This window comes from Leptodactylus fuscus, chromosome 1 (assembly GCF_031893055.1).
Source record: "Leptodactylus fuscus isolate aLepFus1 chromosome 1, aLepFus1.hap2, whole genome shotgun sequence".
In the NCBI taxonomy this organism is placed as follows: domain Eukaryota; kingdom Metazoa; phylum Chordata; class Amphibia; order Anura; family Leptodactylidae; genus Leptodactylus; species Leptodactylus fuscus.
In genome coordinates, this window is record NC_134265.1 from 184741921 (window position 1) to 184761665 (window position 19745).

The window sequence follows — 19745 nt, forward strand, 5'->3', positions numbered from 1 at the left end:
TCCTGCTCTCCTGCCATGAGCGCCCCGTGTAATGCATTTACATGTGAGCTGGATTTAACAGCTGGACAGTGCAAGATGAGGGGAAAGCCTGTAAATCTGTGTTCACTGAGAGCCAGCAAACATCAGAGAAGAGCTGAAGACTAAACGAATTCCAAAAACACTACACAATACTCACCCTAGTATATATTGAGTGATATACAGTGCTCAGCATAAATGAATATGCCCAGGAGCATAACTAGCAAAGGCTGAGCCCACCAGCAAACTTTTGACATGGGGCCTCTCCACATGAGCACTCATGAAATCCACTTGAAAAATGTAAGCAGGACTCACATTTTTCTGGTGGAACCTGAACAGAAACCCAGCGGACCTCACTATAGTCTATAATGTCTGCAGGTTTTTGTGGGTAAGTGCTTTTTAAGCGGGTTTCCATTTTTCTGGTCTCCAAGCAGACATAGACCCCATAAAATGTAATGTGGGTTCTCCTGGATATGGTAATACCCTACATGTGGCTTCTGTGTGATGTCTGACCACGCAGCAGGGCCCAGAATGGAAAAGGACCATGGATTTGGCAGTATAAAAGTATTCCACTAAGGCATTTATTTAAGGTCTCTGAGGTACCAGTACAGTTGAAAACCCAAAGTAGTGACTCCATTTTAAAAAGTTAGCCCTTTATGTGTTCATCTGGTGGTACAGTAAGCATTTTGACCAAACAGGCTTTTACAAATGGTACTGCACAGCATATGGTACAGAAGGAGAATTGCAATTTTTGAATCGTATATGCCATTTCAGTGCCCAATATACAGTCCTATGAAAAAGTTTGGGCACCCCTATTAATCTTAATAATTTTTAGTTCTAAATATTTTGGTGTTTGCAGCAGCCATTTCAGTTTGATATATCTAATAACTGATGGACACAGTAATATTTCAGGATTGAAATGAGGTTTATTGTACTAACAGAAAATGTGCAATATGCATTAAACCAAAATTTGACTGGTGCAAAAGTATGGGCACCCTTATCATTTTATTGATTTGAATACTCCTAACTACTTTTTACTGACTTACTGAAGCACAAAATTGGTTTTGTAACCTCACTGAGCTTTGAATTTCATAGCCAGGTGTATCCAATCATAAGAAAAGGTATTTAAGGTGGCCAATTGCAAGTTGTTCTCCTATTTGAATCTCCTCTGAAGAGTGGCATCATGGGCTACTCAAAACAACTCTCAAATGATCTGAAAACAAAGATTGTCCAACATAGTTGTTCAGGGGAAGGATACAAAAAGTTGTCTCAGAGATTTAACTTGTCAGTTTCCACTGTGAGGAACATAGTAAGGAAATGGAAGACCACAGGGACAGTTCTTGTTAAGTCCAGAAGTGGCAGGCCAAGAAAAATATCAGAAAGGCAGAGAAGAAGAATGGTGAGAACAGTCAAGGACAATCCACAGACCACCTCCAAAGAGCTGCAGCATCATCTTGCTGCAGATGGTGTCACTGTGCATCGGTCAAAAATACAGCGCACTTTGCACAAGGAGAAGCTGTATGGGAGAGTGATGAGAAAGAAGCCGTTTCTGCAAGCACACCACAAACAGAGTCGCCTGAGGTATGCAGAAGCACATTTGGACAAGCCAGCTTCATTTTGGAAGAAGTTCCTGTGGACTGATGAAACAAAGATTGAGTTGTTTGGTCATACAAAAAGGCATTATGCATGGCGTCCAAAAAAAACAGCATTACAAGAAAAACACATGCTACCCACTGTAAAATTTGGTGGAGGTTCCATCATGCTTTGGGGCTGTGTGGCCAATGCCGGCACCGGGAATCTTGTTAAAGTTGAGGGTCGCATGGATTCCACTCAGTATCAGCAGATTCTTCAGAATAATGTTCAAGAATCAGTGACGAAGTTGAAGTTACCTCGGGGATGGATATTTCAGCAAGACAATGATCCAAAACACCGCTCCAAATCGACTCAGGAATTCATGCAGAGGAACAATTACAATGTTCTGGAATGGCCATCCCAGTCCCCAGACCTGAATATCATTGAACATCTGTGGGATGATCTGAAGCGGGCTGTCCATGGTCGGCCACCATCAAACTTAACTGAACTTGAATTGTTTTGTAAAGAGGAATGGTCCAAAATACCTTCATCCAGGATCCAGGAACTGATTAAAAGCTACAGGAAGCGACTAGAGGCTGTTATCTTTGCAAAAGGAGGATCTACTAAATATTAATGTCACTTTTCTGTTGAGGTGCCCATACTTTTGCACCAGTCAAATTTTGGTTTAATGCATATTGCACATTTTCTGTTAGTACAATAAACCTCATTTCAATCCTGAAATATTACTGTGTCCATCAGTTATTAGATATATCAAACTGAAATGGCTGTTGCAAACACCAAAATATTTAGAACAAAAAATGATTAAGATTAATAGGGGTGCCCAAACTTTTTCATAGGACTGTATTAGGCCTACTTTGTATCAGAGAGACACACTCGTAAAACTATTAAGTGGGCTATCCCAGGTACAGAATAGTTGTATATGTGGACATAAACTGCTGCTTAGGCACAGAGCAGGACTCAGAAGGGAAGGAGCACTGCTCTTTTTAGCTTTTGGAGTAAAGACTTAGAGGGACTTTTTGGGCACCATTTTGTTTCTACAGAGCCCTGGAGGTTCCAATAACTTGGAATTCCCCAAGAAGTGACCCCACTTTGTAGGGACAATTATAGGGTTTCTGCAAACGTGACATGGTGTCCAAAAACAAACAATCTATGTTCCAAAAATAGATAGCACTCTGCTCTTTCATATCTGCGCCTGCTCTGTTCCCAAACTGCAGTTTATGCCCACATGTATGACAATGTTGTACCCAGGATAACGTGCTTAATGTAATATGTGGGTATAAATTGCTGATTGGGCACAGCCGGGCACAGAAAGGAAGGAGCGCTATTTTTGTTTTTTGGAGCACAGTTTGGCACCTGAATTTCCAGTAAAGTGGAATCCACAGACATGTGACCCTATTTTGGAAACTACACAGGGAAGGGATTTATGAAGTTGGTAGCGAGCATTTTAACGATTGAGTGTTGCATTAATTTAATTTACAGAAAAGAATGTGCAGCTGACAATGAAAAGTGAAAATTGCAATTTTTGGGGGCACGTTCTAAAGCCGATTGGAGTAAGATACGCGGTCCTGGAGCTCCTGCCCTGCACAAGTTTAACTGACCTGCCTGCCACAGCTAAATCTTAACATGGTCAAACAACTGCCTAAGAGAACCCCTACAGGGACCCCCTTAGGTTCCATAGCAGAGTTTTTGGATCCGCCGATGTCCTCCCTGGCTCCACTCCTGCAGCGATGGCCATCTTGACTGGACCCAGGTCCAGCCTTCTTGCTCCTTCTTGCTCCAACATGCACCAGACTAGTCCTGGTCCACTCCACCACCATCCTCAGAATGTGGGGAGTGAGCCAAACTGGAGCCTGCTGACTGTGCTGGCCCCTCAGACAGCAGCCAGTGCCATCTTTTAACATAGCCCCACGTGCACTCTGCAGACCAGAGGATGGATCCATGTTCCAGTGTCTCCCTGCCTTCTCAGGTTGGTACGGCACCCCTCCCTCACTTACCAGCATCTCTCCACTCCTCAGCTGTTATGTTCCTCAGGTCCCTCCAGCAACTCCTTCTGGCACATGGGCAGATGAAACAAATGTGAGGGCTATGCCTTCTATGACCCCCTATACCACCTCGGTGCATGAGGAGGGAATTATTAGTTACAACATCTAAGCGACCTCCCTCACAAATACCACCAGGCTGGTTGGATTTTTGACTCAACTCCCAACGAAACAGGATTTTCACTCTGTCCCTAATAATAGAAACCACAGACACCGTATGGAAATAGATGCCGTATGGAAATATCTGTGGTGCGGAGGAACACATTTTTTTTGCCATTTGCTCCATTTATAACATGTCTGTTAATATGATTAAAACACCATTTCAAGCTGTAAGATCATGATTAGGTCAATGCCCCACATACAGTAGTTGGCTGCAGCCCAAAAGTGCTTTGGGAAAACCGCGGCAGAAACGTATTGCGTTTTTTCCTGCAGCACTTTTCATAGAAAGTCCTTAGAGTTTTCCTATATGGACTTTCTGCTTCCATTATACCCATATGGAAAACTCCAACATTTTTGTAGGCATAATTGGGATGCATGTATTTTTCTGCAGTGTGTGGATGGGATTCGTTAGAATTCCATCCACTTTGCAGGGGCTGTAAAACGCTGCTGCTTTTGCTGCAACGTTTCCATCACAGCCAAACTGCATCGTTTAGCCTTAAGAGGTTGTTTTTGACATTTTTTTCTAGAAAACACAGCATTACTTTGAATACCAACTATAACTTGTTGCACACAATGCAAAGATAGAGACTGATTTGTGTTTTCTTTCCAAAAAAGTATGTTTTCCTCTAGCACCACCTATTGGAGGGTAGCTAGTCAAAGTCCAACCTTTTAACAGTCCTTGTAACATGACTAAGGATGTATGCCAAATGAGACATTCATATTCATCCAGAATTTTTATTTCATTTAGTTATTTTTCCAGGTCAATGCAAAATAGAGTACTGGTGAGCTGTATTACAGGCCTATTACATGAGCCATGAGACTCAAGCTAAGGCTTATTTTCTGGGTGGGGTTATTTTTGGAGAAACAAGGTAGTAATACAATAGTTAATGTTCCTGAGGTCTTTATTATTGAGGTTAAAGGTTCTAATCTTGAGAGTTTTCTCAGGTTGAGGTTCCCGCTGACACTTCACCAAAAGATGAAGACATTTACTGGCACAAGAGGTCAATGAAACACAAATAACAACAACCAGAGATTGTTCAAACATTATATGAGATTTTTAGAGGATCTTCTCTACACCTAACCCCACTGCTTGGTGATCCTAAGTATTGTGTAAGCTCAGTAGCGTAACAAAAGTCTTCTGGGCCCGGGTCCAAACTTTTCTCCGAGGCCACCCACTTCCTCCTCAGACCCCAGAGTATAATAATTGAAGGCCCAGGGAAGGTGAATAAAAATAACAAACACTAATACTCACCTTGACTGGGCAGCCTCCCTCCCGCTGTCTTCAGCATCTTCAGACACCCCTGTTGAATCCTGTGTGCACGTGGGGGCACACTGACGTCATTACGCCGCTGTGCCCCATGTTACCGCTAGGGCCTAATAACAGGCCTTAGTCACATGATAGAAATGCGCCAAAGAGTACATTGAGCCCAAGAGAGGTGAGTATAAGTATTTATTATTTTAAGTCACCTCCCCTGGGCTAGTATCTATTGAAAAGAGGCCCGGTGACATGTCAGGGCCGCCTTTCATTTACAATATGCATAGTGGTCAGGGAACCAGGCTTTCCCTGACCGCTGTCACAGTGGTACCAGGCCCCGGCCATCTCCAGCTGGCTGCAGGCCCCTTACCCAGCCGGGCCTGGTCGCTGTCGCAGCCCCTGTGACCATGATCGTCAGAGGATCATCTGTATAAGCCACTGTATAAGCTACATTATATCACTTCTGTCTAGAGACTATTCCTATTATTTGATGACATAGTTAAGTGTCCATCTTGGATTATATGAACAATACCTGACACTTTTATGAATGTACTGCCCCTATGTGATTTTATATTCATTACTGTTGTCATTTTTGTATACAAACTATGGCTGATACTTTTAGAGATGTTAATGATTGATGTTTATGTACATGAACGATGACTGGTATTATTGTATGGACATTTTGGAGCAATTTCTTTAAAAAAAATAACTGAGCGACCAGATAACTTATAGCACCAAGGTACTGGGTTTGAGTCTCACCAAGAGCAACATCTGTATGGAGTTTGTAAATCACGTATGTGTGGGTTTCCTCCTACATGCAAAAAATCTACTGTTAAGTCAATTGGTTTTCAATGTACAGTAGTTGTTGAGGATTAGCGCTTGTATGGCAGCCACAGCCACTGACTCCACAACTCTCCTTGTGCTTTGAATCCATCAGGTGTGAAAAGCACATTACAAATGTTTGTCATTGACATTCTTTTAGGCTGGGACATCAGGAAGCCCAGATAGTTCTACAAGACAAGGATACCTCAAGTTTCTAACATATTAGTTTTTTCTGTAATCTTTATTTCATATTATCAGGCAACCATGAAAATGAACAACTATTTCTTGACTTTATTCTATACATACAAGTTTACTACAGCACATTATAATACATGTCACAATGTTTATATATAAACAATAAAACTTTTCAGTGTTTATATGTTTGAATGTATTCTGATCACTGTCTCCTGCTGGCATAGAGCATTGGATATTTATACGCAGAAACACTAAAATAAAAGGATAGATAGAATTATTTACATGTTGGAAGAATATGGACATTTTATAATTTCATATTACAGCTATATTACAACAGTATAAAGAGAAAACATTTTCTGTACAAATTCTATAAACCTCTGAAAAGAGAAAACATTTACATACAAAAGTCTACTTTATATTCAGTTGGTCTCACTGAAAAAATAGTGAAGCAAAAACTGGAGCTACAACTTATAGTAAGGTCATAGATATCAGCATGAATGGGTCACCCAGGAGTTTAAATGACAAAAACAGTTGATAGAGCTAATAAAAAACTCATATCCGACACTCACGGGCAGAGTATATTTAGGGCAAAATGCGTGGTTCCCCAGGGCCTGAGGCTGCAAGGAGGCCCAGCAGTAAGAAAATGCACATTTGCCCCATTAACCCCTTCCCACCACAGGCATTTTTTTATTTTGGTTTTTATTCCCCCCCCCCTCCCCTTCTAAACTCCATAACTTTTTTATTCCTCCACTCTCAGAGCCATATGAGGTCTTAATGTTTGTGGGACAAATTGTTCTTCATGATGCTACCATTTATTATTATGTACTAGGAAGCTGGAAAAAAATTCAGAATGGGTGGATTTGACGAAAAAGTGCTTTTGTGCAACTTTCTTACGGGCTTTGTTTTCACTGTGCAGCTAAAATGACATGTCATCTGTATTCTATGGTTCGGTACGATTCTGGGGATACGGAATTTATATGGTTTTATTTACATTTTAACCCCTTTTAACAAAAATTCGCTACAGTGTTTACTATACGGGAAAAATATTTTTATAGATTTGTAGACTGAGCGTTTTCGGACACAGGGATACCTAATGTGTAGGTGTTTCACAGTATTTAAGTACTTTTATATGTTTTCTAGAAAAAGAGGTGTGATTTGAACTTTTTTTTTTTTTTTTTAAATTCATTTATTTATTTATTTTTTACTTTTATTTTTTAATGCATTTATTAGACCCCCTAGGGTTCCCTTACAGTAGGTCTCATTCTACCATGTCCACCTTAGCAGTTCAAAACGTAATCATTTTACTATTACTTACTATTGCTTTTCACAGTAGCTAAAGTGATGACATCAAGATAACATACATGCTGATGTCACAGTAATGGGATTAAAAACACAAGGAAGTCACAGCACAGTAGCAAGAGATTGTGAAGTTAATTCACATAGTTATGTCAAAATAACTATAATAATAATCAGGAATTATGCAAACAGTGATGTCACAGTACATAGTTAATGCACAAATTAATGTCATGACACAAGAATTTAGTATGATGGATTTTTGGGAGATACGTTCTTTCTGCACTATGTAGGAATCTATTACGCTTGCTCCTATATACCTACTATTTATACATCAACAACACCAGCATCTTTTTGTGGGACCCATTATGTAGTATACAATTTCCGCTTTACATATCAAACATAGTACGGCGATGAAAATTTCACTGACGGGTTACCACTCTATAAATATATCTCACTGATGAAGTGACTGAAAATTAACTTTTATTTAATACATTAAAATATAGTAGGAAAAAATGTAAAGTCCTAAAAAAATGTGTTTCGGTAGTTGGACCTTAAATAATAGGCATGCAGTGTATAATATCACAGCGCCTAAATAAACCCATAGGTCTCAACAAGACCTCACACCTAGAAGCTTCAATATCAATTTCTATGCTTCAGAATATGTGCATTATACATGTCACTAATCAGGTACCCTAGGATAGACGGGCTTTCTGACTAACCGGCAAGAAAACTACCCAGGCTCCACATAGTTAATGAAAACCTGGTTCTATCTCAATTCCTATCATATTAGCTGCCTAGATAGCATAGCTAATCTTATTACCCAATTTAGGAATAGCTTCTCTTTCCTCAACGCGTTTTGCTAGCCCTATTACAGGCCGTTCATCAGGAGGAGTTTTTTTTAGGGAGGAAAGCAAATGCCGATAGATGAATGTGGTGAAAACCACACTTCCCCTGTCCTTAGTGGTATAGGGATGTATATGCCGCCAGGCGCGGCGTATTCCTGGACTTTATATCCCAGACTCCTCCCTAGGAGGTCGGCCCATGACAGACGTAGCGCCTTTTGATTGGTCGCGCCCACTTGATGATGTCAGGGGTAGGCCGTCCCAGGGATCTATGTTTACAAAGCTGCATAGACCCCGTACGATCGCAGATGTTCCAAATAACAGCTGCGATCTCAAATTAATGAAGAGAAAAAATAGGTAAGTATAAACGATAAGTATAAAAGAGCAAATGTTTGGGAATATCATGAAGGTGACATGAATGCGATCCAATTTCAAGGGATCAAAATAGTAAGACGAAGTCCCAGGGGAGGAGATTTACACCAGAGGATACTTCAAAAAGAGGCAGCTTGGATTTATAGAATTCAATCTCTTAGTCCAAAAGGGTTAAATGAAATCATTGGATACACTTACTTTATTTGAAGGATGTGGCTATTTATAGGTACTGTACCTATGAACTACTGGCTATTTTTAGGTACCGTCCGTACCTTTAAACTATTTATAGATACCCATAGGTACCATACCTAACACCGTTCGATCGAATACATATTCGATCGAATATCAGGCCCTTTGAGGTATTCGATTACAATCGAATACCACGAGGCAAACGCAGTAAAAAATTGTATCCTCTCCCACTTTCCCTGGAGCGTTTTTTGCACCAATAACTGTGCAGGGGAGGTGGGACAGGAACTACGACAACAGAGGCAGTTAAAAAAATTTAAAAAACGCATTGGCTGCCGAAATCAGGTGACCTCCAATTTAGAAGAATGGTGGATTTAACATTCGATTAATTTGGGACTGTGAACTATGTGACTGTGAGACAGGGACAGATCTACAGGCATGGTTAGCTAGGGATTACCTTTATTTAGGGGGGAATGTTACTCACCCAGCTCTTTGGGGCTCCATCTGGTCGGGATCCCTGTCAGCTTGTGTTATGCGCGAGCTGACTTTTTCCCATAGGAATGCATTGACCAGCATTGATTGGCCAGTGTATAGCATTTGGCCAATCAACGTTGGTTCTGCCTGAGGAGGCGGAGTCTAAAATCGGTCCACAGCAGTTTCCATTCTGGTCCGATTTTAGACTCCGCCAACAGAGTGTATAGAAGTAGCAGAGCTGAGTGTGCGCTGAGCTCTGTTACACCAGAGATGTGTATGACAGGAGGAGTAGCTGGAGGGATTGTTGGGTGCAGCAGATCTGAGCTCTGCTTCATCTCCGGTGTCTGGAGTAGCCAAGCTGAGCGCATGGCTAGCTCTGCTTCATCTCGCCATAGGAATGCATTGACCAGCGTTGATTGGCCAGTGTACAGCAAGTTTGAGGGCTTCAAACTTCTTCGTGCGGACAGGATGCTGGAGAGCGGTAAGCGCAAAGGAGGAGGGCTTGCAATATTTGTGAATGAGAGATGGTGTAATCCAGGACATATTGTAGTTAAGAAACAATTATGTGGAATAGACATTGAACTGCTAGCCGTGAGCATGAGACCTTACTACCTGCCAAGGGAACTATCACATGTTATCGTACTAGCTGCATATGTCCCCCCTCTGCTAAAGCTGACGTTGCCTGTGAGGTGCTACATGCTGTTGTGAGGGACCTGCAATCATCTCACCCCCATGTCCTGCTCCTAGTGTCAGGAGATTTCAACCATGTTTCTCCAGCATCCACTCTACCAGGCCTTACTCAGTACGTAACCTGCCATACAAGAGACAACAAAACACTGGATTTTCTCTTTACCAATGTAAGGGATGCATATAACTCATCTGCCCTACCGCCCCTAGGCAGATCAGATCACAACCTGGTACATCTGCGACCCACATACATTCCACTGGAGTGCAGAGAACCGGTGGTTACCCGTACCGTGAAAATTTGGTAAGAGGGAAGTGTCGAGTCTCTAAGGGACTGTTTTAATTAAGTGTTTCAAGACTTTTCCAGAGTTTTCCAGAGGACATTGAGGGACTCACACACTGCATAACAGACTACATTCATTTCTGCGTGGACAGAACTGTACCAACTAGAAAGGTGAGGTGTCTCTCCAATAACAAACCATGGATCAACTCTGAAATTAAAACTCTTCTCAAGTAAAAAAAAGAGAATTTTTAGGCCTGGGGACACAAATAGCCTGGGGGCGGTGCAGAAACAGCTAAGACAATTGATCAGAGAAGGGAAAGCCAACTACAGGCGGAAGATGGAACTAAGAATGGGGGAGGGTAGAATCTCGGAGGTGTGGGATAGCCTTAAGGCTATATCTGGACACAAACAAAAGACAGGTCATCGAACAGTAGGGGACAGGAAGTGGCTTAACGAGCTTAATCTATTCTTCAATAGATTCGACTCCAAGCCAATGCTCCCTCCACCAGCATGTCAGACAACCCCCCTCTCCTCACACACCAAGACCCAACCCCCACCGACCTGCAGTCAACTGCAATCTGACTATCTGATACTGCAGAAGTCTCAGGTGTGTAGGGAAATCAAGAGGATTAAACCAGACAAGGCCAGAGGAACTGATAGTATAAGCGCAAGAGTTCTTAAATTGTGCAGTGACCAGCTAGGTGGCATTATTACGCACATGTACAATATGAGTCTAAAGCTGGGAGTGGTACCTCGACTGTGGAAAACATCTTGCGTGGTACCAGTCCCAAAGAAACCCAACCCGATGGGCTACAATGACTACCGACCTGTAGCACTGACATCCCACCTGATGAAGGTCCTAGAGAGACTGGTCCTGAAACACCTACGCCCCCTAGTGAGCTCCGCTCTGGACCCCCACCAGTTTGCCTATCGGCCGAGCATTGGGGTAGATGACACCATCATCCACCTTCTTCATAGAGCTCTTTCTCACCTAGAGAAACCCAGGAACACTGTGAGAATAATGTTCTTTGACTTCTCCAGTGCGTTCAACACCATTCAGCCAGGGCTACTGAGGGAAAAGCTGAACCTTGGTGGTGTGGACCATCACCTGTCCAACTGGATCCTAGACTACCTGACAAACCGCCCTCAGTATAGGAGAGCCCAGGACTGTGTGTCTGACACTGTGATCTGTAGTACGGGGGCAACACAAGGTACAGTTCTTGCCCCATTTCTCTTCACACTGTACACTGCTGACTTTAGGCACAACTCATCCAGTTGTTACTTACAGAAGTACTCCGATGAAACAAGGTACAGTTCTTGCCCCATTTCTCTTCACACTGTACACTGCTGACTTTAGGCACAACTCATCCAGTTGTTACTTACAGAAGTACTCTGATGACTCTGCTATAGTAGGCCTTATCACCGATGGCGACGATAGGGAATACAGAGACTTAAACCGGGATTTTGTTGAATGGTGCCAGCAGAACCAGCTCAGGATTAATGTTGGGAAGACCAAGGAGATGGTGGTGGACTTTAGTAAACGGAGAGGTGCTCCGACCCTGGTGGAGATCCAAGGAACATGTATTGAGATAGTCAGGACCTATAAGTATCTGGGCGTGATCCTGAATAATAAACTAGACTGGGCTGATCACCTGGAGGCGCTGCACAGAAAGGGCCACAGCAGACTCTACCTGCTCAGGAGGCTGAGGGCCTTCGGAGTCCAGTGGACACTTCTTAGGGCCTTCTTCAACTCTGTGGTTGCTTCAGCCATCTTTTTCGGTGTGACCTGCTGGGGGAGCAGTATATCAACCAGGGACAGAAATAGACTTGACAGGCTGATCAGGAGGGCCAGCTCTGTCCTGGGGAGCCCCTTGGACCCAGTACAGGTGGTGGGTGACAGAAGGATACTGTCTATGGTGATCTCCATGCGGGAGAACAAATCCCACCCCATGTATGGGACCCTGATGGGACTTGGCAGCACCGTAAGTGACCGTCTGCTTCACCCCAAGTGTGAGAAGGAGCGCTATCGCAGGTCCTTCCTTCCAAATGCAACCAGGCTGTATAATCTACATCAAACCAAGCGTAGATCACTTTGCACAGAGAACTAATGATTATGACGATGACCATGAAATCTTCCTCTTTCTCTTCCGTTTTTCCTTAGCTGCTATGGACTCCTAGTATATCTTCTCTTCTCAGCATATATGTGCCTACGTCTGTAATATATTATTGTGTATTATCCTGTACCTGTATTACTATGCTGCTGTAACATGCTGAAATTTCCCCAATGTGGGACTATTAAAGGATTATCTTATCTTATCTTATATGCGTCTTTTGCTACCTATATAAATAAAAACTTTGTGTAGATAGAATCATACTTGAACTATGAAAACAACAAAAAAAAGTGTCTTTCTTGATGTTTAGATGAACATAGGTGATCCGAATGGGTTTATCCAGGAGCTGAAAGGTATTTGCTCTTTTATACTTATCGTTTATACTCACCTATTTTTTCTCTTCATTCATTTGAGATCGCAGCTGTTATTTGGAACATCTGCGATCGTACGGGGTCTATGCAGCTTTGTAAACATAGATCCCTGGGACGGCCTACCCCTGACATCATCAAGTGGTCACGACCAATCAAAAGGCGCTACGTCTGTCATGGGCTGACCTCCTAGGGAGGAGTCTGGGATATAAAGTCCAGGAATACGCCGCGTCCGGTGGCATATACATTGAAGTACCCTGTCCCACCACTAAGGACAGGGGAAATGTGGTTTTCACCGCATTCATCTATCGGCATTTGCTTTCTTCCCTAAAAAAAAAAATAAAAAAACTCCTCCTGATGAACGGCCTGTAATAGGGCTAGTGAAACGCGTTGAGAGAGAGAAGCTATTCCTAAGTTGGGTGATAAGATTAGCTATGCTATCTAGACAGCTAATATGATAGGAATTGAGATAGAACCAGGTTTTCATTAACTATGTGGAGTCTGGGTAGTTTTCTTGCAGTCAGAAAGCCCGTCTATCCTAGGGTACCTGATTAGTTACATGTATAATGCACATATTCTGAAGCATAGAAATTGATATTGAAGCTTCTAGGTGTGAGGTCTTGTTGAGACCTATGGGTTTATTTAGGCGCTGTGATATCATACACCGCATGCCTATTATTTAAGGTCCAACTACCGAAACACATTTTTTTAGGACTTTACATTTTTTCCTACAATATTTTAATGTATTAAATAAAAGTTAATTTTTAGTCACTCCATCAGTGAGATATAATACGACGATGGTATAAAATACAATATCATGGATTTCTCAGAATTAATTATAGATAAGAGTATTTTTGTGGGAAACTGTTGTCACCCATACAATACATACCTAATAGGAATGAGGCTGACAATTGCTATGATCCCGGATATAATAAAACAGGTGCCATTGAATGTGTCCAGAGTGGCTTGGTAAATCTTATTGAACACAAGTGATGTCACAATCGATGTAATGGACATTGATAGGTTGAGAACAGCAAATACTTTACCTGAAACAAAACATATGAATGAACTGCAGCTATAACTAACATAAAAAATTGGAAACAGCTAAATATATCAATGTTTGATACAGTACATTCTAAACTTGTATGTCAGAAATGTAGAAAATCACTTGCTAAGGCCCGGTTCACATCTGTGTTCAGTATTCCGTTTGGGGAGTCTGTTTGGGGATCCCCCGAACGGAATACCAAATGCATTAGCAAGCGGCGAGCAATGGAAACACATGGACCCTAGAGACTATAATGAGGTCCATGTGTTTTCCGTGCGGTGTCCGTATGAAACTTGCGGAGAGAAAAGTACTTCAGGAACCACTTTTCTCTCCGCATGACTTGTGCAGACACCACATGGAAAACACTTGGACCCCATTATAGTCTATGGGGTCCGTGTGCTTTCATTGCTCACTGCTTGTCAGTGCATTTGGTATTCTGTTTGGGGGGTCCCCAAGCAGATTTCCTGAACGGAATAACGAACGCAGATGTGCACCGAGCCTAAGTCTCATACTGCTGACAGCAGGGTAGAAGTTCAAAGGACTCATTTATTATACTCAACCCATTACGCTCATTACATTCACTATTTCGATCCCAAGATCAAATCCAAGAAATAATAGGTACAGTACAACCCCATAAACAGCATACCCTTGTGTAAGGTGGTCTGTAGTATGAACGCAGTCTTAGGCAGTGGCGTAAGTATCGGTGGGAGGTTAGGGGGCCAAGCAGGCCCCTGATGCTTTTTTATTTTGACCCCAAGGTTCAGCATATTGAATCCTATGTGTTTATGCTTTGGGAACTATGTACTTTTTCATAGATCTCCATTCAATTTAATTTAAAATGAATTAGGTTCAGTGTCCAGTCAGTGATGATAAGTATCTAGATGGGTAAGAGCCCCACAGTCCTTGCCCTGGTGAACAGAGACAGCTGTGTCTGACAACTGCCAGGCAAAGCCTTTACTAAGGATGACAACCATGTGACTGAGGCTGCTGAGTTACCAATGACCACATTCCCTTATTACAGAGGAGGACGCTTATTGGTTACTGCAATAGGAGTCTGCACTAACCAGTGAGTACATCCTGCTGTAGTAAGGGAAAGTACCCATTGGTGACCTGGCGTCCATCCCACAGAACAAATCTGCAACTGTGTGACAGCAGCTTTTAGCGCAGGAGATTTAATTTTGCTATTATTAATAGTACCAGCAATTGTGTAGCAAAGCCCTGCTACACTAAGGAAGACACAAGAGTGCCCCCTGTGAAAAAAATCCTGGCTTTAAAAAAAATACATAAAAAGAATAATGCAAACATTATAAAACCATAAGAAACATCCTTAGCAATATTAGTCTGAGTCATTACTAACATTTTAAGTCATGTTCCTGTGTTTCACATACCATAAGATGATTCTGGGATTTGTTTGGATAAGGCTGACCTTATAGTTGAAAAGGGTATTATAGCAAACATCATTACTCCACGAGCTACAAAACATTAAAAATGAAAATTACCAACATCATGAACTTTCCTATAGATAAAAACAAAGCACAACCAGAAGATTAGGACTCTTTAACCCCTTCCCGCCGATGGCATTTTTTGATTTTCGTTTTTCGTTTTTGACTCCCATCCTTCTAAACCCGATAACTTTTTTATTTCTCCGCTCCCAGAGCCATATGAGGTCTTCATTTTTGCGGGACAAATTTTTCTTCATGATGCTACTATTAATTATTCTATATAATGTACTGGGAAGCAGGAAAAAAATTCAGAATGGGGTGGATTTGAAGAAAAAATGCATTTCTGCGACTTTCTTACGGGCTTTGGTTTTACAGCGTTCACTGTGCAGCCAAAATGACATGTCCCCTATATTCTGTGTTTTGGTACGGTTCCAGGGATACCAAATTTATATGGTTTTATTTACATTTTGATCCCTTAAAAAAATTCCAAAACTGTGTTAAAAAATTTTTTTGTCTAAAAGTCGCCATATTCCGACGGCCGTAATTTTTTTTATACGTAAGTGTACGGGGATGCATAGGGCGTCTTTTTTTGTGGGGCCGGGTGTACTTTTTAGTTCTACCATTTTCGGGAAATGTTATTGCTTTGATCACTTTTTATTCAAATATTTATCAGAATCAAAACAGTGAAAAAACGGCGGTTTGGCACTTTCGACTATTTTTCCTGCTACGGCGTTTACCGAACAGGAAAAATGTTTTTATAAATTTGTAGAGCGGGCGATTTCGGACGCGGGGATACCTAACGTATATGTTTCACAGTTTTTAACTACTTTTATATGTGTTCTAGGGAAAGGGGGGGGGTGATTTGAACTTTTAATACTTTTTATATTTTTTTATATTTTTTTCCTTTTTTTTTAAATTTTTTTTTGCATTTATTAGACCCCTAGGGGTTTGGAACCCCAGGGGGTCTGATCACTAATGCAATGCATTACAATGCTAATGCATTGTAATGCATTGCAAAATATCATCCTTTCTTTTGCAGGCTGCATAGACCAGCCTGCAAAAGAGAGGATTTGCAGACAAGCCTGGGAGCCTTGTACAGGCTCCCGGCTGTCATGGCAACGGGATGTCGGCCCTGGAGCGGGCAAAATGGCGGCGCCATGCGCCGCTGGGAAAATGGCGCCTCCAGCGCCTTTGACCGCGGCGCCGGAGGGGTTAATGCCTCCGATCGGTCCGGGGACCGATCGGAGGCATTAGAGCCGGTTGTCTACTGCTTAAAGCAGTAGACACCCGGCGGCTATGGCGGCCGCCTGGCTACCGGGCGGTCGCCATAGTTACAGACCCGACATGCGCCGTACTATTACGGCGCATGTCGGGAAGGGGTTAATGGTTCAGGACTATAAAGGTGTCCATCAGAGTTAGGCTTCCCTCACCTGGGGCAGAGGCTTAGTGTTTCCTTAGCCCTGTATGGAAATACCAAGGCAGATTGGCACACTAGCCCTTGGGGCACATTCCTTGGCAGACACCTTCTTGATGAACCCTTGTTGAGCCTTTTTATTTGCCCTTTTTAATATTAATTTTCTACATGAATTATTGGATCTTGCAATAACTACTTGATGACATTATAGTTATCTCATATTTTATAGTCATCCTTATGCTGTACTGTTCTCATCCGCTATGGGCAAACATTGTTTACCAGGGACTGACTGTCAGAACCTTAATAAGTAAGTAATGCATACTATACCAACACTATGGCTCCTAGAACCAGCCTGTGGTTACTAGTCATTTGATCTTAGGGATAGAGGCTTCCCTAAACAATATGGAGCATGTTTATTGAATGTCAGTTGAAAAAAATGGAAGAACTGCACCCATGATTTCTATCAGATACCCTGACAAATGAGAACTATCTATCAGTTGTGAGATATTTGATATGTCGTGCCACAAGTATCATTATTATTATTATTTAATCAATCTTACTTTCGAGGAAACGCTTCAGTTAACAATATTATGTAAGCGACTGTTCACACAATCCCCTTATATTATAATGAAGAAGCCCTCAAAGCAGTGTTAACAACAATAACATTTTTACTTACCTATAAAATATAAGAAAGCCCATCGTGTAAATGCCAAGATGAATATTCCCGCAGTAAAGGACACTATGCCGATAAGGATAAGAGTGACATCCTTAAGCCACCTGGATAAAATGAAGACTCCTAAGAAGCTGGTTATATATATCATATAGCCAGCTGCATTAGCATAACCAATGTATACAGGGCTGAAGTTTAATGGTTTGTTCAGCAAAAATAAGGAAAGTACATAGACAGATCCGTCACTAGCAATATTGTATAATATGGCAGTGGCGAAAAGAAGAGCAATAAAGCCTCGAAATTGTATCCCAGATGTAGAACTGGGTGATTCTTCACATCTTTCTCCCAGAAGTTTTGATCTTTCAGTATGTTCCTCAGAAGATGCATGTCCATGATTTACAAGTCCTGAGTTTCTTTGCAGAGGCACTTTTAATACAAAGATAACATACACTAAACACAAGATATAAAAGAAAAGACTGCAAATTACTAGGGTCGTACCTTGATGGTTTGTGATTTTCACACTCACAAAAATCTGTCCAGAAGCCAAACTACCAATAAAACCGGCTATGCCACACACCAGTTCAATGACAATGAGCTTCACAGAACGTGTCTGTTCAGAGGATCCTTCAGAAGCTAAGGCCATCACACCAGCCCAGTAGGTCGTATAACACCCTGTTAAACCATTCAATGCAGCAGATCCATACATCACTTCAATAGGCCAATCCAAGAACATAACTGGCAATAAAAGGCTTTGGGATAGCAAATACCCAAGTAGTGGCACACCTATAGTGACCTTCCTTCTCTGACGGTCACCAATTTTAGCCAAAATATAAGCAGAAAGCAAAGGTGCTAATCCCAGAATTAAGTTGTAGATAATGTAGAAGTTTGATATGGATTTTTGTAGGATGTTGCTATCAGAGGTATTTAGAGATGCAATAGATTGGTTATAGTAATTTTTGACCGCAAAAAGTAGTGCCGTGTCATAGAAAGAGCTGGCCACCGTAGCTGCCGCAACTACTGGCTCAATCCAGGTCCTGACCTGCACCATGCTTGGAGATGCCTGTATCCGTCTTTAAGGCAATACAGATAGAATAGGTTTTCAGTCGGGTAACTTCTTGGTTGATTAATGCAGGAAATAGCTTGCAAATCCAAATCCTGAAAACATGTTATGCTGCATCCGTGTCTCTCGTGGGATATTCTGTAGTGTAACAGCTAGTAATTTAAGTTACTTATATGAAACAACCATGAAGAGTTTCTGTAGAAAACTGGCATATCCAGTATAACTACTGTCATACAATAACAGCGACAAGCTAAGAGCAGACACTTCCTCATATCAACTGAACTATTCTGCAGGTGGAACCAAACTCTGTTTGCACTCAGACCAGTTTAAGCAATACATGAATGACAAACTGAGAAATTGAGGAAATGGTTTAACAAAATAACAGATTAACCCTGATTCTGTTCTCATGTTCCATAAAGGGGTATTCTGCAAGAAACAGATCCTATTAATATTATAAAGGTGAAAGTTTGGATGTTTGTGGGTTTGTGTGTTTGGATGTTTGGATGTTTGTTCCTCAATCACAGCCAAATGACTGAATGCATTTGGGGGAAATTTCTCACACACACACACACACACACACACACACACACACACACACACACACACACACATTTGCCAGGAAAAGGTAGTAGGCTACTTTAAATGTGGGTCACTCACCCCAAATCGCCACCGTGACCCTCCAAACAATCCTCTGGCTCAGCTGTAGCAGCTGGCATTCTGCCAGCGCTGGTCTGTGCACGCACCTCCTATTGGTGCATGGCAGGCTGTGGGCGGGCTCTGGAGCCAGGGCTGCGGCACCATAGGTTGGTAGCTAAATGTGGGCATGCCGATTCAGCAGGGAAACAGTGAGGAAGATGGCGTCAGCCCACATGGTCCCGGCGCCGCAGCTATCCCAGGCCACCTACACAGCTCGCGGACGGAGAAGGCTGCTGCACCCGACACACCACAGGTCAGTGCAGCAGGTACAGGGGGTTGGGGAGGGGGTGTCCCGGGAGGGGGTGTGTCGTGTCCCTAGCTCGGTGTCCCCACTGATCAACCACATTCCCCAGCTTCATGTCCCCCCCCTTCATCGGCCCCAGTGTAGTTGGACTCACCTTACCACGTTCCCCCGCCCCTCTCTCCACTTGCTCGCTGCACATAGGTGTCGGGCAGCTGGCTGCATATGGCAGGTACACTGCAATACAGTCGCCGGTATTCGGCAATGCACTGTTTAATACTGGCGCCTCTATTGCAGCCTACCTGCCTAGGCTGCAATACAAGCGCACGCTTGACAGGCCAGGGAGGCAGCGCGAGGCTCCGTCATAGCTTGTCATAGCAACCTGACACCGGCGCTCAATCTGCCTCATATACGCCACATGCAGCCAGCCGCCCGACACCTATGTGCAGCGAGCGAGTGGAGGGAGTGGTGGGGGAGTGTGGC

At 42.5% G+C, this 19745-nt stretch overlaps 1 protein-coding gene across 1 annotated transcript; it reads right to left on the reverse strand.

Moving 5' to 3' along the window:
* Positions 1 to 6280: 6280 nt before the first annotated feature.
* Positions 6281 to 18313, reverse strand: LOC142211525 (solute carrier family 46 member 2-like). The gene is made up of 4 exons (XM_075280388.1): positions 17272 to 18313; positions 15128 to 15211; positions 13584 to 13740; positions 6281 to 6329 (listed from the first exon to the last, which is right to left on the reverse strand). The coding sequence occupies exons 1-4, from the start codon at positions 18311 to 18313 to the stop codon at positions 6281 to 6283; spliced, it is 1332 nt and encodes a 443-aa protein (XP_075136489.1).
* Positions 18314 to 19745: the final 1432 nt, after the last annotated feature.

What these genes read in the sequence shown, in the direction of transcription:
- LOC142211525 (XM_075280388.1), bottom strand. Translation starts at nt 18,313, where the DNA reads ATGGTGCAGGTCAGGACCTGGATTGAGCCAGTAGTTGCGGCAGCTACG. An exon ending in AATCCCAGAATCATCTTATG is followed by an intron (nt 13,741 to 15,127) that starts GTATGTGAAACA and finishes GTTTTGTTTCAG; the next exon opens with GTAAAGTATTTGCTGTTCTC. An exon ending in GTCAGCCTCATTCCTATTAG is followed by an intron (nt 6,330 to 13,583) that starts GTATGTATTGTA and finishes CTTTTATTTTAG; the next exon opens with TGTTTCTGCGTATAAATATC.